Source organism: Cajanus cajan, chromosome 11, assembly GCF_000230855.2.
Source record: "Cajanus cajan strain Asha chromosome 11, NIPB_CcT2T_4, whole genome shotgun sequence".
NCBI lineage: Eukaryota > Viridiplantae > Streptophyta > Magnoliopsida > Fabales > Fabaceae > Cajanus > Cajanus cajan.
Window position 1 is genome coordinate 46,087,879 of NC_138527.1, and position 27,370 is coordinate 46,115,248.

The following is a 27,370-nucleotide window of genomic DNA, read 5'->3' on the forward strand; positions in this document are numbered from 1 at the left end:
AGGTCGAGTTCGAACCTTGATATGCCAAGGTCGAGTTCGAACCTTGAGATCACATTTTCTTAACCAAGGTCAAGTTCGAACCTTGATATGCCAAGGTCGAGTCCGAACCTTGAGAACACATTTTCTTAACCAAGGTCGAGTTCGAACCTTGATATGCCAAGGTCGAGTTCGAACCTTGAGATCACATTTTCTTAACCAAGGTCGAGTTCGAACCTTTATATGTCAAGGTCGAGTCCGAACCTTGAGACTACATTTTCTTAACCAAGGTCGAGTTCGAACCTTGATATGCCAAGGTCGAGTCCGAACCTTGAGACTACATTTTCTTAACCAAGGTCGAGTTCGAACCTTGATATGCCAAGGTCGAGTCCGAACCTTGAGAACACATTTTCTTAACCAAGGTCGAGTTCGAACCTTGATATGCCAAGGTCGAGTTCGAACCTTGAGATCACATTTTCTTAACCAAGGTCGAGTTCGAACCTTGATATGTCAAGGTCGAGTCCGAACCTTGAGACTACATTTTCTTAACCGAGGTCGAGTTTGAATTTTGATATGCCAAGGTCGAGTCTGAACCTTGAGATCACATTTTCTTAACCGAGGTCGAGTTTGAACCTTGATATGCCAAGGTCGAGTCCGAACCCTGAGACTACATTTTCTTAACCAAGGTCGAGTTCGAACCTTGATTTGCCAAGGTCGAGTCCGAACCTTGAGATCACATTTTCTTAACCGATGTCGAGTTCGAACCTTGATATGCCAAGGTCGAGTCCGAACCTTGAGATTACATTTTTTTAACCAAGGTCGAGTTCGAACCTTGATATGCCAAGGTCGAGTCCGAACCTTGAGATCACATTTTCTTAACCGAGGTCGAGTTCGAACCTTGATATGCCAAGGTCGAGTCCGAACCTTGAGATCACATTTTCTTAACCAAGGTCGAGTTCGAACCTTGATATGCCAAGGTCGAGTTCGAACCTTGAGATCACATTTTCTTAACCGAGGTCGAGTTCGAACCTTGATATGCCAAGGTCGAGTCCGAACCTTGAGACTACATTTTCTTAACCAAGGTCGAGTTCGAACCTTGATATGCCAAGGTCGAGTCCGAACCTTGGGACTACATTTTCTTAACCAAGGTCGAGTTCGAATCTTGATATGCCAAGGTCGAGTCCGAACCTTGAGATCACATTTTCTTAACCGAGGTCAAGTTCGAACCTTGATATGCCAAGGTCGAGTCCGAACCTTGAGACTACATTTTCTTAACCAAGGTCGAGTTCGAATCTTGATATGCCAAGGTCGAGTCCGAACCTTGAGATCACATTTTCTTAACCGAGGTCGAGTTCAAACCTTGATATGCCAAGGTCGAGTCCGAACCTTAAGATCACATTTTCTTAACTAAGGTCGAGTTCGAACCTTGATATGCCAAGGTCGAGTCCGAACCTTGATATGCCAAGGTCGAGTTCAAACCTTGAGATCACATTTTCTTAACCAAGGTCGAGTTCGAACCTTGATATGCCAAGGTCGAGTCCGAACCTTGAGACTACATTTTCTTAACCAAGGTCGAGTTCGAACCTTGATATGCCAAGGTCGAGTCTGAACCTTGAGACTACATTTTCTTAACCGAGGTCGAGTTCGAATTTTGATGCGCCAGAGGTCGAGTCCGAACCTTGAGATCACATTTTCTTAACCGAGGTCGAGTTCGAACCTTGATATACCGAGGTCGAGTCCGAACCTTGAGATCACATTTTCTTAACCGATGTCGAGGTCGAACCTTGAAGATCACAAGGTCAAATTTGAACCTTCAAACAACAAATTTGGGAGCTCCTCAAAAGCCCCTTTGCTCTTACATCACTCGGTGCTTGGGGGGCAAGTGTACTGGCCAGTCGAGTTGCTGACTTGTCCCTCACCAATCTGCTGACTCGGTCAAAGGTTTACCAGCCTAACCAAGCAGTAAACTCATTATTGCCGAACTTTTCAGCTCGGCCATGACACATGGCATCATGATAGGCAGGTATACGCGAAAGGTCACTGTTCCCTGACGAGCTCGGTCTTAACTCCTTGACCTACGATCTTCGAAGCTCGGGGGGCTAGTATACTATCCGTACTACGAAGCCGAGCTCCTAGCTCGGTATCACAGCGCAAGACGACCTCGGACACGCGCTTTGTGACGTCAGCTCGTCACCCAAATAGGTCATAACTGATCTCGGGCCCAAGGCCCAGTAAAACCCTAATTCATACTAAGGTACGTGCATTATTTATACGAGACTATTACTCCCACAAACACTAACTTTAGCATCGGAGTCTCTTTTGCAGGTACCACCCCCATCTTGGAGCATCAAGTGTACCAGCGAAGGAGGCTCACCAATCTTACTCGGAGGATCATATCTACAGCAGATTTCCGGTAAGAACAATATATATATATATATATATATATATATATATATATATATATATATATATATATATATATATATATATATATATATATATATATAAAGCGGATGTTTGGGAAGATTGAGGTATATATAATTCCTTACCAATATTGAAATAGATTACGGATAGATTTAATTTAAAAAAACACAAAAAGTAAAAACATAAAGTTGCCAGAACAAAAAAGATAGGATCTAAACTGTCCCGACATGTAGCTGAGAATTTAAGAAGTTTTTGTATAAAATTAATTTTTGTAAATGACTTAATTTCTATACTTAGAATAACTTATTATTTTTCTAATTAAAGACTCGTATCGCAAATCAAATCAAATCACTAATTACTATGATTAAGTATCTATTTTGGTATAAAAACATGCTAAAAATAACTTGGTAGTTATTCAACACCAAAATATTCAAAAGGTGTATTTTGACTCGCTAATGTCTTTGTGAGTGACCCAACAACCCCTCAACCTCAAGCAATGAAGCACAAAGAGATTTATGACAAATGTTTCAGCATATTAGTGGGAAAGAAAAAATATTAATTATTTAGAATATTATATGGTATATTATTTGATTTAAATTCTACGTATTTTATGCTATAAGTTAGTAGATAAGTGAATTATCCCAACATGTAACTGAGATGTGTTATCTGAAGAGTTTTTATATAAAAAAAAATTTGTATTTGGCTTGATTTTTTTACTTAGAATAGTTTTCTATTTTTTGAACTAAGGACTCATACTGCACATGAAATTTAAATATTAATAATCATGATTGGGTACCAAAATAAGTTACCTAATAACATAATAGAATTCTTATAAAATTTCATAATTCTAACAACCCAAGAAAACATAATAACTAAGTATAACAAAAAAACGGACATAATACACGTCCTAGCTTTAAACAAACAACTAGATTATCTCAAATGCATTTTTGAGATCGAATGCATCAAATCAAAATCCTACATGTTAATGGTTCTCATTTTGATAAGGAAAATGTGGTGTTTTGGTGTACTTTATATAAAGCTTTCAACAGTACGTAATAGAAAATGATAAAACTTACGTGAGGGTATAATAATGTCTTAAGTGTTGTACTGCAAATTGAAATGGAGTTTAACTTTAATAATATATATATATCTAATAAAATATTTCATTAAAATGTTATTGAAGTAAATTTTTTATTTTCATTGGAAAATAATTACAAAAGTACTTATACATATGTTAAAAAAATGCAGACTAGTGTACTTTCTTCCATAATAACACAAGTAATCAGACAAAATATCTCATATACATTAAATATTTATCATTTATTGAGACTAATGACAAAGTTCACTTTAAATGTTTCATTCTATAACAGATTGAATCAAAAGACCGCCTCAAAACTTATAAATTTAAAGAGAATAATCATGTTTTCCATCAAAACCAAATCCCTAAAATCACAAAGGAAAATAGATAAAGTCATTACTATAGTTACTATGCGTTGATATTGCTTTTATAAGCTCCATTTAGTATGAAAATTTGATAAATAATCTCCTTGATCAAATAAGAAGTACTATTTATTGAATTGTACGTAATGTTTGCATTAAATGTGTCAAATGGTTACCTGACACCACAAGGGAAGATACTGAAGACAAACAAAACAAATTTGTGAGTTGGACTTAAGTGTTATAGCGATCATCTTCTTAAGGCTACTATATAAGGAGATTTAAAACTCAAGAAAGAATAGAGACAATTTACGCAAGAGACAATTTTACAAGAGGGACATTAATTGTAATTGATACATATACATTTGTACAGAAACACTATCTAAAAAGTATATTCTTTCTTGTATATATTCATTTCTCTATAAATGGTTGTATAATATCTAAGTGAGACAAACACAATATTTGAGTAACTTTTATAATCAATGCTATAAGATTGAACTTCGAGAGACTTGTTTGTAAAAAAATACTTATTTTGAGTCTACAAAGGTTTAAATGTAAAAGAATACTTGGTTGTTGAGTTTAAAGAATTTTTTTTTAAAAAAAAATACTTGGTTATTAAGTCTAAAGATGTTTGTTGTTAAAAAAATATTTATATAATTGATTGAAGAGGCAAGTCAAAGATTTTAGGGTTGAGCCAGAAATAACTTATTAAAAAAAATATTCGTATTTTTTGTAAAATTGTAAGTTACTAGAAGGTATTTTTCTTTCCAAATATATATTATAATATTTGAATGGTATTTTATAAAATTATAAGTTATTAAATTGGATTTTAGAGTGAAAAATTATAATTTATTTATAACATTTGAAAATAATTTTTAAGTGAAAAATTATATATATATATATATATATATATGAGAAAAAAATTAATATAATAACTAAAATTATATTAAAGAAATATTTTTAGAAAATAATAAGATAAGAATTAATGTTAAATATATTAAGTGACTAAAATATTTCAGTACTTGTATTCTTATAGTTTTATTTTTTTACATGTAGTATTAAACAAATAAAATATTATTACATATTTTTAGTTAATTTATAAATAATAAAATTTTTAAATTGTAAAAATCTAACCAAACCAAATTATAAAAAATTGGTTTGGTTTAATTGGAATTTCATAACCCATTTAACCCTAAACAAATTAAATCACACTTAATTTTTTTTTGTTGGATTCAGATAATTTAAAAAAATATCAAATCATAGTGTGCACCACGAACATCTATATTGCAAAGGAGTCATGCTTTAGGAAATGGTTGAATTGAATACAACTTTGATCATTAATCAAATCAAACGGGTTTAGATAATAATGCGTTTAGTACAGTAGAGTAGAGGCAGAGAAGGTGAAACATATAATTTGGTTTTAGTGGAGGTAGTTTTATAATTAGGCGAAGTATGTTGGCAGAAAATAGGGAATTATTGTAGGGTAGCATGCATGTTAATTTTGAGGCTGAGGGCATGGTATAGAGGCAATGTGTTGTATGAAGTGAGTGAAGTGGGCGTAAGATGATCCATTGGGTTGGACAGCCGCTCTAGCGAGTTCCGCAAGTTTGCTTGCTCTGTTTCTGATAGCCTCTGCTTCTTCTCCTACCATTATACGATTGAGTGCCTTGTGAAGTGCCTCACTGCTTATGCTGTCCCCCACAACTCTAACCATTTTCTGAACACCAACTGGAATCCCGATCTGAAGTATCTGGGTGACAAACTTGTGATTGTAAAATTGTTCTGCAGCGACGGGCCAAGTGACCATGGGTACCCCTGCTGACACTGCTTCCAGCGTTGAATTCCATCCGCAGTGTGTGACAAAGGCTCCCACACCTGGATGCTCCAGAATTAACACTTGGGGTGCCCAACCCCATATAATCACTCCCCTTCCTTCTGTTCTTCTCTCAAACCCCTCCGGAAGCCACTCCTTCTCCTTGTCGCTTCTCCTCAAGTCCCTTTGCTATTTCTCTCAGCTGACTTTCACTGAAGTTCGCTATGCTTCCAAAACAAACGTATACAACCGAATTAGGTTTCCTGGAGTCCAACCACTTCAAGATCTCTCCTTCGTCAACACAAGCTTGCTTCCCTCTCTTGGCTTTGTCTTGGTTTTGGTTGCAGAGGGAGAGTGGACCTATGTACCAGGCCCTCCTGCCCAGTACCTGATTGTAATAATCTGCATACACTCGGAAGCACACTGGGCGAACACAGAGGTGCCGTGAAAGACAAACCTTGGGATGTTGAACTTAGCGGCGGAGTCAGCTGCCCACGGGAAGAAAGCGCCGGCAATAAGGCAGTGGGGACGGTGTTGATGGATGAGGCTTTCGAAGGGGGTTTGCAGCATGGTTGTTGCCTTGAAGAAGGGCATTAGCAATTCTTGGGAGGGGACTGACTCTATATTTTCGCATCCCTCGGGCAACCCGACCTCTGCATAAGGGAATTTCATGCTTTGGATTTCAACCTCTGATTCTTCTCCTATGCTTCGCCGAATGCTACCTACGTTCGCTGGAGTCGTCACCACTGTTGCCCTCACCCCTCTTCCACTAAACGCTCTCGCCATCTCACACATTGGTATCAAGTGCCCCTGACCCAGGAACGGCAAAAACATTATGTGTACTTTCCCTTCCATCATGCTTCATGCCCCTACACTTCTTCTTCTTCCCCTCTCAACTTTTCTAACCATAAATAATACAACAACCACTCAACCACCTTCTTCTTCTTGGTCAAAAATATAATACTCAACGCCAGGCCAGCACTTTCTCACTTTGTCCTTAGGCGCCACACAAAATAAATTAAATTTATTTTTTATTTTAAAATTGTTAAACTTTGTAAGCTCCGGACCTGAATCACAAAACCCCGCCTCCCTTTTACTCACCACTACGTTGTTTTTGCAGACACTTTTAGAATATTCTATTTTTTCATAAAAATCAATTAACGATACTTTGTTTTTTCATATTTAGAATAAACAGTTTTAGATTGCCGGTCTTTGTCATGGTATTGTGTTCCGGCTAAAGGATGGACTAAGGATTCTTCCTAGGTCAAGCCTTAAAGTCAGAGCATTCAAAAGTGTAATATGCCCCCTCAATTTTAGGGTTTTTGGGTTTTATAGTTTCTTGTTCACGGGCCTTATGGGCCCCGAGAATGTAGGGATCTCTTTAGCCGTTCCAATCTGGAAATACTTGGTGAGTGAAGGTGGGACCTCTCCATTGCCGAGTGTCCAATCGGATAATGACCGAGTAGGCCTTTATGGGTGAGTGAGATCAGTATCTGGTTGACGTGGCCCAAATTGGTTATATGGCAATTGACTCTAAGAGGGTGAGTCGGTCAAGGTTACAGTCGGGTGATCAAATGAGGGGAGATTAGGTCGTGAATCGGCCTGGGTAGTGCACGGGTTTATAGTCGACCTCACATGCATAGTAGCCCTTATAGTCCGAGATACCAATCGGCCTACGGCCGTGTCGGCGATACCAATCGGCCTACGGCCGAGTCGGCGATACCAATCGGCCTACGGCCGAGTCGGCGATATCAATAGGCATACAGCCGAGACAGTCCACTTGCCTTCCAGCTTTGAGCCTATAATGCGAAAAGGCTTAAGGTGTAGTCTTTATAGTCGATGATACCAATCGGCCTAAGGCCGAGTCGGTGATACCAATCGGCCTACGGCCGAGACGGTCCACTTGCCTTCCAGCCTTGAGCCTATAAGGCGAAAAGGCTTAAGGTGTAGTCCTTGGGGCGTCTATCGCTTCGATTCTTGATCCCTCGAGACTTGACAAGAGATGTCCTTTCGTTTTAGCAATCATCTATTTACCGATCAGAATGACGAGACATTAACTTAGTGAAGGATGAAAGATTTTCTAAGTTAAACCTTTAAGTTTTGACAATCAAATCGCCCTAATTCCGATTTAAAGAAAGAGATAATACCGAGTGCACTTGATCCATGAGAAAAATTCTAAGTTATGAAACTTGAGGATTTTTTGAAGACCATTTAGTCGCCTAAACACCGAGCTCGAATGGCCAGTGAGAAGAATTCTAAGTTACAAGCTTAATTGTTTTCGAAAACTGTTGTTCAGTTGCCCAAATACCGAGAGCACACGACAAATAGGAAAAATTCTAAGTTAAAAATGGGGATTTTTGAACCAAAGATAATCATTTAATTTCCGATTGCAATGACCAATGACCCCAAAATATATTGTAACATTTGAGGTTTTCAAACAGAAAGTGATCGCCACAATTCCGGGTGACGCAATGAAAATCTTCCAAGTTTTAAAACGTAGTTTTCCAAAATACAATTGGCCATATGCCGATTTTTAAACAAAAGTTTCTAAGTTTAAAAACTAAGTTTTCCATAGACAATCGGTCAAACACCAAGTTCCGTACTCAAAATTCTATTAGTTTTCCAAGTAAACTCGGCCAAATGCCGAGTCCCGTACTTACAGTCGCTCGAATCCCGATTTCGTTTTGGTGAGAAAATTCATCTTTGATTGCTAGGACTTCGACTCAAGGACGTAAATGCACTATTCCAAGTTAAAATCAATAACGTAGAAGGCGCCCAATTTCCGATTCATTTTGGTAATAAAAATTCACCTTTGATCATCCAAATTCCGACTTAAACAAGATAAGGGAAAAAATTCAAGCTTAAAATCAATTAAATGAAGTCGTCCAAAATTCGACTGAATTAAGCAACAAGTTTCATATTTAGTTGCCAAAATACCAACTTGAACGAGGTAAAGAAAATCATCTAAGTTTAAAAATCAATCATATGAGAGGGTCGTCCGATATCTGACTATGTATGAGTAACCAAGTTCATATTTTGTCGTCAATATACCGATTGAAAGGGTTGAATGGGGACAAGCCGACCCTCCAGATTTATACCCGCCCAGTCGGCATTTTACCGATCAATCGCGAGTTTTGTCTGTCTTCGAGTTATTTATACTCGCCAAGTCAGAATGGAGCCGATCAATCACGAGTTTTGGTCTTCGAGTTATTTATACTCGCCCAGTCGGAATGGAACCGATCAATCACGAGTTTTGGTCTTCGAGTTATTTATACTCGCCTAGTCAGATTTTTACCGATCAATCACGAGTTTTGGTCTTCGAGTTATTTATACTCGCCCAGTCGGAATGGAACCGATCAATCACGAGTTTTGGTCTTTGAGTTATTTATACTCGCTCAGTCGAATTTTTACCGATCAATCACAAGTTTTGGTCTTCGAGTTATTTATACTCGCTCAGTCGGATTTTTACCGATCAATCACGAGTTTTGGTTTTCGAGTTATTTATACTCGCCCAGTCGGAATGGAACCGATCAATCACGAGTTTTGGTCTTCGAGTTATTTATACTCGCCCAGTCGGAATGGAACCGATCAATCACGAGTTTTGGTCATCGAGTTATTTATACTCGCCCAGTCGGAATGGAACCGATCAATCACGAGTTTGTCTTCGAGTTATTTATACTCGCCCAGTCGGATTGGAACCGATCAATCACGAGTTTTGGTCTTCGAGTTATTTATACTCGCCCAATCGGATTGGAACCGATCAATCACGAGTTTGTCTTCGAGTTATTTATATTCGCCCAGTCGGATTAGAACCAATCGATCACGAGTTTTGGTCTTCGAGTTATTTATACTCGCCCAGTCGGATTTTTACCGATCAATCACGAGTTTGTCTCCGAGTTATTTATACTCGCCCAGTCGGATTTGTACAGATCAATCACGAGTTTGTCTTCGATTTATTTATACTCGCTCAGTCGGAATGGAACCGATCAATCACGAGTTTTGGTCTTCGAGTTATTTATACTCGCCCAGTCGGATTTTTACCGATCAATCACGAGTTTTCCTGCGAGTCAATCAATTTGAAAATAATGATTTTTATTATTTGATGGTACCTCATTAAAAACCTTTTTAGCATAAAACCCTCGCAGCGGACTCCCATGTTTCCTCCACAAATTAACATTTGAGCACGAAAGTTCATTAGATGTTGACTAGGATCCTGTTTCCCGTCAAACGGTTCCACCTGAGGTATCCTATGATCTCTTAGGATGGCCTCAGATTCAATTGCCTCTGAAAACGGTCTAAAGTCCCTCAGAACTTCCGTCATACTATCTTCTTTCGCTGTCCTCATATTAGCCGCTGTCATGGCCTGCATCTCGTCGGCTCATCGTCTGATCTCCTCGTTCTCTCGCTGAATGGCCTTCTCTTTCTCTCTGGATCGTGCTCCTCTCTCAAGCCATTGATCAATGCCATCATCTCCTCCATGGTAGGGTGTTGTGGGTCGTGGTTGGATGTGCCGCCTCTCGCCATAGTAGAGTGTAGGTTTTTTGTATTTCTTGAGGCGTAGGAAAAGTTTCACCGTAGCCCCACGGTGGGCGCCAAAATGTTCCGGCTAAAGGATGGACTAGGGATTCTTCCTAGGTCAAGCCTCAAAGTCAGAGCATTCAAAAGTGTAATCTCTCCCCTCAACTCTAGGGTTTTTGGGTTTTATAATTTCTTGTTCACGGGCCTTATGGGCCCCGAGAATGTAGGGATCTCTTTAGCTGTTCCAATCTGGAAATACTTGGTGAGTGAAGGTGGGACCTCTCCATTGCCGAGTGTCCAATCGGATAATGACCGAGTAGGCCTTTATGGGTGAGTGAGATCAGTATCTGGTTGATGTGGCCCAAATTGGTTATATGCCGATTGACTCTAAGAGGGTGAGTCGGCCAAGGTTACAGTCGGGTGATCAAATGAGGGGAGATCAGGTCGTGAATCGGCCTGGGCAGTGCACGGGTTTATAGTTGACCTCACATGCATAGTAGCCCTTATAGTCCGAAATACCAATCGGCCTACGCCCGAGTCGGCGATACCAATCGGCCTACGCCCGAATTGGCGATATCAATCGGCATACAGCCGAGACGGTCCACTTGCCTTCCAGCCTTGAGCCTATAATGCGAAAAGGCTTAAGGTGTAGTCTTTATAGTCGATGATACCAATCGGCCTAAAGCCGAGTCGGTGATACCAATCGGCCTACGGCCGAGACGGTCGATATTGTATCAATGGTTATATTTTTAGAAACTAAACCAACACATAACGTGGCACATTTTGGAGACGACATAATCACTCTCTTACACAAATGGTCATTTCCATAATGTACTAGATAGCTCTCGGAGTTGAGATCTTGTTGATTTTCGATTTTAGGACATTTTGACATGATTCAAGTACTCAATATAATTTTATTTCTTTCTATAATCATGATAGAAATCACGTCGATACATAATAATAAAAAAATTTGAATGGACTTAAATCATCAAAACCATAACATGTTTTTATCTATAAATATGTATTTCATCTTGATAAACTACTAACTTTATACACAATAAACATTTAAATTACTCGCTGACTTTTTCAGAAATTATTTTACAATTTACAACTACAATCACCGCTTACGATTATAAGAATCAAGTAAAAAAGACTTTTATTACAAGATTCTTCGTCAATATTTTTTTACACAATAAATATATATATATATATATATATATATATATATATATATATATATATATAAAGATTAATATAAAAACTTCATTTTTTTCAACCTGTCTCAATCTAAACAATTTATTTTCTTAAAAATATATCCCAGTCAAACAGCTCACACATCTTCCAAAATAAATATTTATCTCAATGAGAACAATTTGTTTTCTATGTCCACCGAAAACATTGTCTGTGGTTAATGTAATTGCTTGATGGAGAATTTGTATGGTTGAGGACAAATCTAATAGGAGAATACGCACTCCCATGCGTCACTATGTTAGCAGAATACGTAATCCTTTGCATCAATTTATAATAAAATATAGAATAAGTTGTTCACTTTCTCCTTTATTTTACGCTTCTTACACGTAACTTCATTTTTAAGACTTTTCTTAGGTAAACTGATTTTGTTTTAAACATTTTGTTAGTTTTTTTTATGAGTACTCTGCTTTGGATTTTCCCCTTTAATTTATATTACACAAACCCCATTAATTTAAAAATAATAATAATGGCGATGAGAGTGAAAAATTGTGATGATAAGTAACATTATGGTAAGAATGGAATTAATGATCTATTTGATAAAGATGAAATGGAGATAAAATAGAGCCGAAAAAAAAGGAGTGAAAATAAAATGTGTTTGGTAATAGAAACATATATGTAAGGAGAAAAAAATAAAAATGTGTAATACAATTTTGTTTCTAGGCATAAATGATCAAAAATAAACACTAAAAGTGTCACTTTTTTAACATTTGTGACGGTTTTCGTTAAAAATGTAAAAAAAAGAAAGACATTTGGTGACAGATTTTGATGTTTGTTGACAATTTAAAATTGTTAGAAACATATGTGATCGATCAAACTAATACTCATTTCTAATATGCAATCGATACAAATGAATTATTTTTTATTATTTTAAACTAATATTTTTTATGCATAAAAAATGATATTTTTATTTTATTTTTCACTTACTTTCATTCAGTGTCTTTAATTTTATCTACCATATTTCCTTATTTTCTATTAAACACACAATGAGAGTAATAAGGCAATGCATAATGGAATGTGATATTATCTTTTATATTTTTTAATAATCAAAGTATTGAAAATAAGTTTCACTTTCAAAATAATAACAAATCTCTGTTAGAATATGTAAATGCACATTAAATGAATTTTTTCCTGATCTTTTATATCTTGTTCCTAGCGAATACAACTACCAAATAGGATAGTTTTTTTTTTATCATTGAATTAGTAAATTCCATATTATTGTGTCACTAAGCTAGCAATGGATTAGTAGACGTTGATTGCTAAATTTATGACAAATGTTTATGTGATAAAAACTTATTAAATAAGTTAATTATTCAAAATGCACTTGCTACTGAAAACTTATCCTATAGCGAAAACGGAGGATTGTTGAAGGACAACTGCATAACACTACACTTAGGCTTTGTTTGGATTTGAGGATGGAAAAGAGGGAGTGAAAAATGAGAGATTTGAAGGGAAAGTGAGTAGAAAGTGAGGTTGTTTGAATTAAGGGAAAGTGAGTGGAAAGTGTAGAGAAAGTATGTGAAAGTTTATGAGTGAATTGATTGATGTGATAGATAAAAATAAATTTTTTAATTAATAATTATATAAGATTACTATTTTGCCCTTAAGTTAAAAAATTTATAATTATTATAGTTAAAAGATAAATATATAAATTTTAATTAAAAAAATTATAAAATATTAAATATTAAATATATATATATTAAATATTCAATATTAAATATTAAATATATATATATTAAATATTAAATATTTAATATTTAATATTTAATATATATATATAAATTAAATATTAATATTAAATAATTATATTTAATTTAAGATATTATATATTAAATATTAATATTATATATATATATAATCGATTAAGTTATATATATATATATATAACATAATCGATTATGTTATATATATATATACAACATAATCGATTATGCTCTATATATATATAGCATAATCGATTATGCTGTATATATATATATAGCATAATTGATTATGCAAGGCTACATAATCGATTATACCTTTGCATAATCGATTATGCTTCAACATAATCGATTATGTAAGATCATAATTGATTATGTATTCTTGCATAATCGATTATGTTTTCTTCGTATATGTTTTTTTCACTGCATGGTACACTATGCATGCATGCGAAAGGGCATTTCTGGGTTTTTATAAATCTTACGTGGTTTTCTTCTCCTTTCTTCACACAAAAGCGAGGATGCGAATCATGCTTCTTCCTCCTTTTCTTCGTCTTTCCGTCGTCGCAAATCACCGGAAACGAACAACAAGTTTATTCGTCTTTCTTTGCTCATGAATAATAAATCCCCGGAAACAAACACTACCTTAGCGCTATCACATGCATCACTTGTCAGTACATTTTTCGACATTCCCAAGACTGGCTTGTGGTTCAACAAATCCTTGAACTTATGTACTAAAGAGAGCCGGACATATGACAAATAAGTCCCTAAGTAAAGGTTATCAAAGTGTAAATTATACGTTGCCTGTATATCAATATGTTTTCACATTTAACAAAAATAAATTTGTCCGAAGTCAGATTTTGGCCGTAACCTGCTCCTTCATTTCAAGCAATGCATCTTCAAAGCACTTGGCTAGAAACTCAGGATCGGGAATGATATCTTTGGCCACCTGCACTTGCATGTCTGCCCTTCCAGCATAGCTCACCATATTCAAAATGAGCGCCTGCATTAATAACACCCACCGACAATGTACATAAATTACATTTACCTACTATCGTACTCCAAAGTTGGAAGTGCTTAATGAAATTAGTTTAGGAGTCGTACATGAGGCAAGGCAGAATTATTTGCCCTTAAGAACGTTACAGGATTGCCTCCAATCATAATCTCCTCTTGTGGGCCAATCACATTTGAGATTGTGAAGGTAGTGTGGCAGAGTATCCGGTAATTTAGAAGGCTAGCAAACTGCAAATTCCAAATAAAAGTTCGCGGGATACTAATTACAGTTCAAATTTTCTACTTTAGCTCAAAAGTTTAAAAATAAGGAAGTTCACCTTTGGACCAAGGGTCGACATTACTAAATCCCCAACTCTGTATGAGAAACTGGCTTCCAGAGATCGTTTCTTTCTGTCAATCATTGCTTTAGCTCTCTTCAAATATTCTAAAGGATCTGAAGTGTTGCTTCTGTGGTAATATATAGGCAGGAGAATCATACCAAATTTGTTACCCCACCTTGCTCCTGAATTGCTTCTCATCAAATTGGATAATTCCTGATCAGTTTTTATCCCACCTCAGTAAAGTTGTAGAAAACATGTAGACAACACAAGACAAGGAAGGTAAATTCGGGCAAGTTAGTGTCTGACCTGCAATCCTGGCTGCTTTCTTAAATTAACCATAGCTAACCCTGTTAGCTGAACACCGTCTCGCAGCTCTTACAGAAAATAAAAATAACAATCATTTAATCAATTATGTGCACACAAGCCTTTGTTACCAAAAAAGACAGAGAAGCTATGCTTATTGGAAAATACAAAATAATTTTACCGTTGGGTGCTCGAAAGTCCAGGTATTTTGATATCCCAGATGATATAACTGCAAATAGAACGTCATTTATGGTCTGCAGAATAGCAAAAATTAACGATCACAAGAAGGGAAGGTACTCAAAAAATAAATAAATAAATATATATATATATATATGTGTATGACTCAACCCTAAGGCAAGTGATCAACACTTTGTGTCACTTGCTTTATAACTTGAAAAACAAAAATTATTAATTACTCTCTTATAAAAAAAATGTTTGACCTCCTTGCCAAACAATATCTTAAATCAAGTTCTTTATTGTTTTAATTCTTCTATACTAATTCCTCCCAGTTTATTGCATTAGTTACTTTTTAATAAATGTTAATTAGAATCAATAATGTTTACCAAGGGTTAAATAATTTGACATCTCTAAAACAAAAAAATACAAGAGTGGTAAAATTTATAAGTTCAGTCTACAGCATTATTTGTGTTTAGCCGCCCTAAACATGAGCACCATGCGGGACATTTGGGGTTTGACGACCATATGAGGAAGAAAAAATAATAATTGACGGCTCTAAAGGTTCCGAGCGAGACAGGCGGCGTAAGGGTGTATAGAAAAAAGGAGTTTATTGGTATTATTTATGTGTTGAGCACTAGAATAGTAATTTACTTTATAGAAAAGAATGGTTGGGGAAAGAGTAATAAAGTTGTTTTGTATTGTTTTATGGTTTAAAAAAGGTTTATGGACTATGGAGTGAGGAAATGAAAGAAGTGAAAATGAGGAAAGAAAGATAAAGACATGGTAATATGGTTGAAGAAGAGAGGTAGAAAGTAGAAAGGGGAAATTGAAGAGGTACCGCATTAAGAGCCGTCTTGACGGTCTTCATGTGCTCCAAGGAGAAAGTGGCAGTAGCGATCTTCCTGGGCCAGAGCTCAACCCCAGAGCCGCCGGTTAAGGCGGATTTGGTGTCACGAATCCACAAACACCTGAGAATGAAGTCGAGAGCAAAGATGAAACAAAAGCAGAGGGTGAGGAGGAGATTGGAGAGAGAGAAGCGAGAGGTAGTGTTAGAAGCAGAAGCAGAGATGGTAGGGAGTGCGCGTGGGTCATGGAGCTTCCTGCAGCTGGCGAGGAGCATGGACATGAGGGAAATACCATCCCCGAGGGAGTGATGGATACGGAATATGACGCACTTGTGGAGGAGGAGAAGATGGATTTCCCAGAGGGGTTTATCCATGCTGAGGGTATCTATGGATAATTCGGAGAGGTAGTTGTTGATGGCGGATTCATCCTGCTCCCCCAATGCTTCCTCGATTATACGCACGTGATTATCGATGTCGATTTCCGTGGGGCGCCAGTGCTCCACTCCCCTTCTGTCTCTCACCATCAGGCTCGTGAACCTTGGGTGTTTCAGCAAAGTTGAGTTCCTTATTTCCGACTTCACCGACTCCACGTCGATCTCCTTCTTCAGCCCTATCACGCAGTGGATTATTTGCTTCATCTGCGGCTGCAGGAACATCCTCCCCGCCGGCGTTAGGGCCTCGTCCCCACCCATCTTTTACTTTTACTACCTCTCCTCTCCTCTCCTCTCCTCTCCTCTCATCCATATATATATATATATATATATATATTAATATATATCCTCCTTAATTATTTCTTTTATTTTATTTCTCCTATAATTAAACGTCTCCACAACATTTACTTTAATTTTCTATTACCCAACTCTCTCTCACTTCACATAACTCTCTAAATGCAAAATCATACATGTGCATCTGCTTTATTGCCCTGCCTATTGCCTAACTAACTATTTTTTCTCACAATTCTTTTCCAACAAAAAACACACTTAATAAATACACAATCAATAATACTTTCCTATCCATGGTGGAGAATTTAATTCTTTCAAGCTACCTCTGCCGTCACTTAATTATGTTACCACTTCTCCACGGAAATTTTGGTATTAATAAAATAAAAATAATATATAAAATAATATTAAAACATATATAAAATAAGTTATCAATAAATAAAGATAATTTTATATCACAATATAAATTATATATCATAAATATAAAATTTAATTTATATATCTACTTCTATGCGATTATCTTACGCAATAGTGTTTTTAGGGGTCTTTTTAACGGTAAATTTTTTAAAAATTCTTATCTAATTCAATTTTTTATTTATTATATTCATAAATTAAAATTTAATATTTTTAAAATAAATTATTCATATTTAAAATTAATATTATGTTTTTTTTTGTTAGACAAAATGAAATATATTAAAAAGAAGTATAAGGAGTACTCCAACCCATAAACAGTTATAAAAAATAACCAAAACTAGATAGACAAATCTAATTTCTTAATTAATATTATGTTACAATATAAAATATTTGTTATAAATTTAAAAATACTTATATGTATAAAATATATCTATATAAGTTTTAAATATAATTTATATATTAAAATATAATAATTTTTAATTATATAAAATAAATATTTTTTGTATGTATTATAAAGACTAAATACTGGTATAATATAATTAATAAATCACTATGATTGACGTAGTGAGTAAGGATTAGAGTAAATGTATGAAAACTTAGATTCAATTTTTTCGGTGTTGATATAATCTATTTTATAGATCAAAAAATAATTTAACAAATATTTAAAAAAATGGAATGTATAATATTATATATATATATAGAGAGAGAGATAGAGGATTCATTACCATCATATATATGTCTAAAAAGTTATACCAAATCTTATATCATCATTAATTTTTGAATGATGCATGTTGAACCAATCCAACCATTAAATTATGTGATATTATATTAAATGTCATATATATCAAATTTTATATTATTTAAAAATTTCTAAATATGTTATTCAAAAATTAGTATTTATGTATATTTTAAATATTATATTATACATTAAAATAAAATAAAGTGGTTTAATAAACTATTATATACCAGTTTGAAGTCATGTTTAATAGAAAAACACACAATGTAGAAAAAGTAAAAACGGGTGAGTATATATTTTTTTTCAACCACAATTTAATTCAGCTTAATTGATTTTCAAGCACACCCTGTATAATTCTAAAATCATGTGAACTTTAATATATGTAATCTCAAATATAATATCATATAATTTAATGATTAGATCGATTAAAATTATTTTATTAAAAAATTATTAAAAATATAAAATTTAATGTAAATTTTAGATTTATATTTGATGTCAACGAGGAGGCTTTCTACAACAACTCTCCAAAACTTATAAATTCCTTAAAAAAAATAAAGAACTAATTAAATCAATACTAATAACTAATAAATTTTGCACATATTATATGAATACTATATATCAAATTTAATGAAAAACAACCTTTTTCTTTGATAACGTGAAATTTAATATATTTATTTTACTGAATATGTTTATTATAAATCTAAAACTATAATAATAGACAAAAATAAGTTACAAATTAGTTATTTTTTCTCTCCTCGTGAGACGTTTTCTGCACCTAATCCCCAATCCACGTATATCCTCTAAACACCATATACAAACCTCGCAACACCTCTGAACCATGGAAGACAACCTACGCAACATGCATATCGATGAAGATATGAAAGCAAATCTGGTCATCCCAAATTTCCCTCATGATAACCCTTCAACAAACCTCTCACTAAGTCTGGTTGGACGCTTCTTGACTGATCGTCAAATATGTACCCAGATAATGAAAGAGAGGATGGCTGACGTGTGGCAACCGAGACGAGGAGTAGCCATTAAAGAGATAGCCTTGGGTCTCTTTCTATTCCAGTTTTTCCATCAGATAGACATGCAACGTATCCTCAAAGGAGGTCCATGGTCCTTTGATTGTCACCTACTCATTCTCAGCACTATAAAAAAAGGTAATATCCTAAGTCAAGTACCACTATATACAGTCCCATTCTGGGTCCAAGTGCATCTCCTCCCAGTGGGTTTCATGTCTTTGATCGTCGGGCAAAGTATTGCTAATTATATAGGAGAATTCTTGGACTACGACGTAAAGAATTCCTCAGATTTATGGAGATCTTTCATGAGAATTCGTGTTCTTATTGACGTCAAAAAGCCACTCAAGAAAGCTAAAAGAATCAAAAAGCCCGACGGAGAAGCCACAGTTGTATTTTTCAAATATGAAAGATTGGGTACCTACTATTTCTTCTGTGGATTATTAGGACATACAGACAAAAACTGTGATAAGTTATTCAACATGGAACAAGATGATGGTCAGCGCGAATGGGGTCCATATCTACGCGCCGACCCTAGGGGAGCAACCAGAGGATCCGTTGGTTATGTTCAAAAAATTCAAATCGCTGGGATGCGCCAATCACGGAACCTAACGTAAATCACGGAGAATCTTCTCAAGATAATCCGAGATATCAAAACAAACATAAAGATGATACCGCAAATCATGGGATTCATATCAATAAACATGACGAAGCAAATAATCGTCAACAAATTATTGTAACCACAAAAGCAACCGCAAAGCCTCAGGCATCACTCTTTACAAACCAAGAAGAAAAAGTTATAGTTGATGAGGAACTACTTATGAGCAACAAGAAGAGAGCACGCAACAACGAACCATCTTCCACAAACACCCTAACACAATCTTCGACTGAACCTTTTTTATGGGCATGCCCTGGGAACAAGGCCTGCTAGGGGCAATGACCTTCTTCAGTTGGAACTGTCGGGGCTTAGGAAACCCACGTGCAGTTCCTATCCTAAAAGACCTCATTCGGGAGTACCACCCGGATGTAGTGTTCTTGTCTGAAACATTGGTACACTCCCACCGTATGGAAGAAATTCGTTCGCACCTCAAGTTTGATTCTTCGTTTGCAGTAGATAATGTGGGTCGTGGTGGAGGTTTAGCGTTACTATGGAAGGCTCCTTATGAGTGTAAACTCATAAACTACTCAACAAATTTTATTAATGTTACAGTTGCATTCCAACAAAAACCACTATGGCATTTTACAGGTTTTTATGGCATCCCAGATAGGTCAAAAAGGAAGGAATCTTGGTCCTTTTTGAAGCACCTATCCGAAGATACAACACTCCCATGGTGTATAATGGGAGATTTCAATGACTTACTTTCCAATGCTGACAAAAGGGGACCCGTAGATCACCCATCATGGCTTTTCAGAGGGTTTAGAGAAGTCGTTGTTGAAGCCAACCTGGTGGATATTCCTTTGTGTGGATACCCCTTCACATGGACCAGAAGGAAAGGCCATTCGGATCAAGTAGAGGAAAGGCTCGATAGAGCTATGGCCACCCAAATCTGGTTTGATATTTTCCCTCAATGCACCCTATCCAATGCAATTGCCTCCAGGTCAGATCATTCCCCTATTATACTACAATTATACGTGCGAACCCGCTCAAGTAAGCGACATACCTTCAGATTTGAAAACTCGTGGCTGGAAGAACCCGACATCTCTCACATCGTTGAACAAAGCTAAACCAAATGGAACACCACAGACTTCATATCCAAACTCAAACATTGCTCTAACGATATAGATGCTTGGGGAAAACACATACGCACCAGGTTTCGCACACCCATCACAGATTGTAGACATAAGCTCATGCAGTAAGAGACAAATCTGATGCTACCTCCAATGCCACATTTCTGGAGATACAAGATAAGCTCAATACTCTCATTTTACAAGAGGAGGCTTTCTGGAAACAAAGGGCCAAAGTTCACTGGCTAAAGGAAGGAGACAACAACTCCAAATTTTTCCATGCTACAACCTCTGCAAGAAGAAAGCGGAATTATATCCAAAGCATCATAAATGAGGAAGGACAAACTATCACCAACCAGAACGATATCGAAATAGCAACTCACCAATATTTTGAAACTTTATTCCGTCAGCAGGAGAGTGATATTACAGGAGTTATAAATCACATTCCAACCAAAATCACGGAGGAAGACAATGTAGGGCCCGCTAGTCCACCTTTTCCACCACCATAGTATGATATTGTCCGCTTTGGGCCCAAGCCCGCACGGTTTTGTTTTTGGGCTCCTTCCCAAAAGGCCTCATACTATGTGAAATGGTGGACACTTATAAACTAGCCAATGTTCCTTCATTTTACCGATGTGGGACTTGGGATGAATCCCAACAAACCTCCCCTCAGACCAAGGACCACATGTCTCGTGATCTCCTCCCCTCAAGCGATAATCCATCACCATCTTGTACCGCCGTTAACTCTACGGGACACGCCGCCTGAACACCACAATATCAGGAAGACTTTCGACACAAGGCACCAAGTTCGAATCTCCATCGCGAGGCACAACACTGAGGGTCTTCCCGCATCAAACCCAGACGAACCGTTGGCTCTGATACCACTTGTAGGGCCCGCTAGTCCACCTTTTCCACCACCATAGTATGATATTGTCCGCTTTGGGCCCAAGCCCGCACGGTTTTGTTTTTGGGCTCCTTCCCAAAAGGCCTCATACTATGTGAAATGGTGGACACTTATAAACTAGCCAATGTTCCTTCATTTTACCGATGTGGGACTTGGGATGAATCCCAACAGACAATAACAAACTCCTTAACCCTTTCAGCCTCGAAGAATTCAGAGTCGCTCTATTCTCCATGCACACTGACAAATCCCAGACGGTTTAAACCCATGATTCTATAAAAGATTTTGGTATCTACTAGGTCCTGAAATTTATCATGCAAGCAACCAATGGCTTGAACAAGGATCTTTTCCTCCTCAACTCAACGACACAAACATAGTACTCATTCCAAAGATAGACCACCCTACTTCAATGAAAGATTATCGTCCAATATCTCTATGCAACGTTCTATATAAGGTCATAGCTAAAGTCTTAGCAAATAGACTAAAACCTCTGCTGCCAAAGTGTATATCTGAAGAGCAATCCGCTTTTATAAAGGACAAATCAATACTGGATAATGTCCTCGTAGCAATGGAAACACTACACCACATGAAGTGTAAGACAAAAGGCAAAGTGGGAGAGATGGCACTCAAAATAGATTTCAATAAAGCTTTTGACCGTGTCAACTGGTCATACCTGCAAGTACTCATGCTCAAAATGGGATTCCATTCTCGTTGTGTTCACTGGATGTGTTTATGCATGTCCTCGGCTCAATCACAGATTATCATTAATGGAGAAGAAACCAAACCAGTGAATCCACAAAGAGGTATCCGACAAGGCGACCCCTTGTCCCCATATCTATTTATTCTATGCACCGAGGGCTTATCAACGCTCCTCAAAGAGCTATAAGTTGCGGTGACTTGCATGGGATAAAGGTTTGTAGAGGAGCCCCAGAAATAACTCATCTACTGTTTGCAAATGATTGCTTCTTATTTAGTAAAGCCACTCCACGTGACTGCTCCAAACTTTGAGAAATCCTATATTTGTATGAAAGAGCATCCGGTCAATCAATAAATTTCCAAAAGTCAGAGATTTTTTATAGCCGTAATACCCCAAACAATATTCGAATATCCATCAATTCGGAGCTACATATCACAGAAAGCATTGGCACCGACAAGTATCTTGGCTTACCCTCCATGATTGGACGAAAGAAAAAGGCTCTGTTCAACCAAATCAAGGATCGTATATGGAAGAGAATACAAAGCTGGAAAGGAAAACACCTCTCAAAGGCAGGGCGTGAGGTCCTCATAAAATCAGTAGCCCAATCCATACCTACGTACTACATGGGAGTTTTTTTAATACCCACCTCTCTAGAAGAAGAGATCCAAAGGATGTTGAACTCCTTTTGGTGGGGGTCAAACAGGCAAAGAAACAAAGGCATCCACTGGTTAAACTGGGAGAAATTATCTATGAGAAAAGAATACGGCGGAATGGGATTTCGGCACATTTATGGCTTTAACCTAGCCATGCCAGGGAAGCAAGGTTGGAGACTCCTCTCCAACCCCGATGCTATATTATCAAGAGTTTTCTAAGCAAAATATTTCCCAAGAGGGGACTTTTTGGAGGCCCAGCTGGGTCACAATCCAAGTTATGTATGGCGTAGCATCCATGCTTCACAGGTAGTGGTAAAAGGCGGCCTAAGATGGCGCATTGGTAATGGAAGAAGTTTGAAGGTTTGGCATGACCCATGGCTCCGTAATCCCACAAATTCCTACGTAACAACACCTATTCTAGAAGGACATGAAAACCTCATAGTAGCAGAGCTTATCGACATGAATGAGGGAAAGTGGAATCAAGACCTCCTATCTACTTTGTTTGGGACAGAAGACGTTAGAGATATTTGTTCTATTCCTCTCCTAAACTTACACGAGCACGACACACCATCATGGAAGCTCTCACGCAAGGGTTCTTACTATGTGAAGTCTGCTTATTATTACGTGATGGAATCACTTATATCCAATACTCATCTTCATGTGCCAGGAAATTGGAAACAAATCTGGAGCTTGAAAGTCTTGAATACCATGAAGATCTTTCTATGGAGAATAGCTCGAAGGTGTCTACCATCACGAATGAATCTACAACAGCGTGGAATCCCCCGTACTTCTCTATGTGCGCACTGCAGCCTAAACCAAGAAAATGAATGGCATATTTTCTTTGGATGCCAAACAGCAGAATCAATTTGGATGACCTTCGGTTTATGGCCATCGACAAATGCCTACATTGACAACGGAGAGGATTTTAAGGATACTATTTTCTCCTTAATATCAAACCTGCATCATGATATTGCATGTAAAGTCATAATTATCCTATGGTCCATTTGGAGGAACCGAAATGATAAGGTATGGTCTGACACTACAACTCCACCTGGGATAGCAGTTCATAAGGCCATGCAAAGATACTCAGAATGGCAGTTTGCAAAAGTAAAAGACAAATCAACCTCCCAACAGCAACCGCATGTTAACACTTGGACCAAACCACTCCCAGGTTTGCTAAAATGTAATGTAGATGCAGCTGTCTTCAAGGAAGAAAATATTATGGGTTTCGGCCTATGCATTAGGAACGCTGATGGAAGTTTTATTAAAGCTAAATCCGGTTGGCAACATGGTTTCATAAACTTCCAAGAAGCTGAAGCTCTAACCCTCTTAGAAGCTCTCACATGACTTAGTGATATGGGCATCACAAGCACTATTATAGAAACCGACTCCAAGCAAGTAGTTGATGATGTACTAAGCCCCACCTCTATTCCTGCAGAATACAGACATGTTTTACGAAAATGTCAATTAGTACTACAATCTCACTCGAACCTAATGGTAAGGTTCATAAGGAGACAAACAAATCAGGTTGCTCACACCTTAATTAGGGCGTCCATATTTCATGTTATTAGCTCCACTAGTTTTGATTTAATTCCACCTTGTATTGAAATTCTTATTTTTAATGAATTAAGTTGATTTGGTTTGCTTAAAAAAAAAAATATAATAATAGATGTATTTTGATAACGTCTGAATAATATATCACAAATAAATAAAAAATAATAATATTTATGCATTGTCCAGTTGGTTCTACTAATAATATATATAAAAGGAAAAAGTTTTACCTTTCAAAACTTGCAACCCCCTTTCTTCTAAAACTCCCTTATAAAAAAGAACTAATACATTATTGTACAATTTGATGAAATCCATGGAGTTAGTATAATTTACTCGTAAGAATTTGGTAGAAAGGGCCATAAAAACAGATTCGAGATTATTGGAGGTAGTGGATCCCTAGTCCATACGTTAGAGAGTATTCTAACTTGGATCAGCTCCAAATACGAGTCTCTAGACTCTAGAGTGAAGGGTGGGCGAGGCCTTCAATAAAAACATGTTCAGAGTGTTAGTGGGTTTCTAAGATACCGTTACCTACAGCTGCATCCTGCATGGCAATGAAGTCATCTTTCACAATGGGAATGCTACGTCTCACTCATTGCATTGCAGTAGAAACTTTTTACATCAGACAACTGTGTGTGTTTGTTTCTTTGCTTCAGTCATCCGCATTGACTTGTAATTATCGACCACAGTAAAAACATTATTAAACTAGTAAATTAGTCCTTTCAAATTATTATTTGCTTACAATTAGTCGCTAGATGCCTAGATGTTAAATTTAATAATGTGAAGTAGTTGGACTTTACTAGCTCTGCTCACAAAATTAGATTAGATTGGTTTTAAAGACATAAGTCTCCCTTTCTGTCTTGCAATCCTATCAGCTTTCATATTTTACTTCATTCAATCAAATCCTATCCAAATAAGTTTGAATTAATTAATTGTAAGTTTTGGAGGAAGCAATAACTAAATTTTGTAATATACAACAAATACAATAAAATTTAATTCAATGTATATAATATATCATCTCATAAAATAATTATAATACAGCAAAAATTAATATTTTTATTTTAAATCTAAACAATAAAAATAATAACAACATATTACTTTGTAGGATTCATTTTAAAATTACGTCAAAAACATAATTATGTAAAACCATGCAAATAAATTGTTTGGAGAGAAACTTATAAACATTTTTTTAGTTTTTTTTAGAAAAAATTATTTATTTTTTAAAATAACTTATATATTAAGAAATTTTAAGTAAAAGAGAGTAATCTCCTAAACATGGCAAAATTATGTAAAAAATATATATGTTAGAATTATTTTATAGTTATATAAAGAACTTAATTACCAAAGGGAAGTGTATTGCATTGAAATTTTAAAGAATATTATAAAAAAAATTTATGATATTTAATTAAGATTTTTTTTCATATAAAAAAATCGTGTGATGTTTAATTAAGAAAAATAATTTTTTTTTAAGAATACATCAAAATTTGATGTTATTCAATTATAGCAAACATAATATTTTTAGGAGTATGTCAAAATTTGATGGTATTTATTTATTTATTTATTTTTATTTTAAAAAAAGTTTACTAGTATTAAAAAGTATAGATTATATTGAATATGAATTTTGTGAGATTATATTGAATATGAATTTTGTGAGATTGTTCAATAGAATTTACATACAAATCATGTATACAACAATCTCACTAAATTTAAACCTTTGAAATTTTGTATGACTTATTTTTTTTTTTTATTTCTCCTCTTTTTTTAACCTCAGTTTTTTTCTTCTCTCTCATCCTCTCCCTCTCTCTCCTATCTCATATTTTTCCCTCTCTCTTTTCCCTCTCCATTTTCTCATGACTTTTCTATCTCAAATTCTTTTTTCCTTTTGTTTTACTTCTTCAATGTGTAAATGAGAAAATATAAATGCATAGAATTGTATATAGATAAATGTTACTAAAAAGGACATGAAACAAAAAATAATTACTTATTAATAGATTGAAAATTTTATTTATTTTATTTTATTAATTCAAACCTTGTCATCTATATCAATTTTTTTAATTATATATGTATATATATATATATATTTAAATTCATATTATCATTTGAAATCTAATAAAACCCTTTTAAATTTTATAAATTCTTAATATATAAATCCATATTACAAAATTTAATTAAATTTTTTTTTTCAGAAAATCTTTAAAGTCACTTCATTCTTATAATTTTTTTTAAAATTACATTCATACAATATATTTTAAAATTCACAAGAATTTTTTATACTAAAAAAAGTCTTATAAAATTCGAATCCAATACACTCTCTCTAAGACTTTGTGAAGAACATAACAAAGTTGATATAAACATTATTTCATGAAATTTATTTATGACACATGAAAAGAATAACATACAAGAATCATCCGAAAGTTGTGATAATTTTATGATGTGAAGAACACAATTTATATTTCTTTCAAAGATTGTGTGAAGATTTTAACTCATTTTCCTTTGAAAATTACTTATTTTACACTCCATTCAAAAACATGACAAACAAAGTAATTATTTATAAAAAAATATTATTTTATATGACCTTCTACTTCTTCATTGTTAACTAGCATATCTACATCAAGTAATAAAAAACTCATAATGATCAATGGAATAGTGAAATACAAAGAGCTAAAAGTCTCATCTAACTTTCTTTTTAGGATAATAAAATATGGATCTCGATTCTCTCATGTCAAAGTTCTCTCTAGCTCTCTCCATCATCTAAATCTCTCATTACTTCCTTCTTATTTTTCATCATTTGTTTTCTTTTATTTTTTTTATAACCCCTAACTTGATTTTACGTGTAGAAACAAGAGGAGTTGGAGAAGATTTATTCACTGTTAAATAGTGGACAAAGATTTATTATAATAAGGACTAGTAAAATTAGAAAAGTTTTTGTTCAAAGCATTGATAAAAGAGATAATAAATGTGTATAACATACCTTTTTTTGTTGATTTATTCAATTTAATTGGATTTTGTAACTAATGTTTTATTATCATTAAATTAAAAGGGTAAATATTCTATTTTTCATTTTACTATTTTTTTCTTCAAAATTGTGTTATTCATATAACAATTTATACAACAATATTTTGTTATGTCTATTTTTCTTCATTGCATAATTTATTATCATTCATATTTTTCCAATTCTCT

At 35.3% G+C, this 27,370-nt stretch overlaps 1 protein-coding gene and 1 pseudogene across 1 annotated transcript; both read right to left on the reverse strand.

The window, feature by feature from the left end:
* Positions 1-5,117: 5,117 nt before the first annotated feature.
* LOC145953062 (scopoletin glucosyltransferase-like) lies at positions 5,118-13,103 on the reverse strand (annotated as a pseudogene).
* A 631-nt stretch (positions 13,104-13,734) lies between these two features.
* On the reverse strand, positions 13,735-16,512 carry LOC109816464 (wax ester synthase/diacylglycerol acyltransferase 11). Its single transcript, XM_020381496.3, has 6 exons — positions 15,766-16,512; positions 14,932-15,004; positions 14,754-14,821; positions 14,445-14,660; positions 14,218-14,355; positions 13,735-14,116 (listed from the first exon to the last, which is right to left on the reverse strand). The coding sequence occupies exons 1-6, from the start codon at positions 16,462-16,464 to the stop codon at positions 13,967-13,969; spliced, it is 1,344 nt and encodes a 447-aa protein (XP_020237085.1). The 5' UTR covers positions 16,465-16,512; the 3' UTR covers positions 13,735-13,966.
* Positions 16,513-27,370: the final 10,858 nt, after the last annotated feature.

Bases quoted from the DNA above. Each gene is read 5' to 3' on its own strand.
- LOC109816464 (XM_020381496.3), bottom strand. From the start codon at position 16,464: ATGGGTGGGGACGAGGCCCTAACGCCGGCGGGGAGGATGTTCCTGCAG. The intron at 14,661-14,753 runs GTCAGACACTAA...AAAACTGATCAG, and splicing joins GAAAGCAGCCAGGATTGCAG to GAATTATCCAATTTGATGAG. The intron at 14,356-14,444 runs GTGAACTTCCTT...TGGAATTTGCAG, and splicing joins TGTCGACCCTTGGTCCAAAG to TTTGCTAGCCTTCTAAATTA.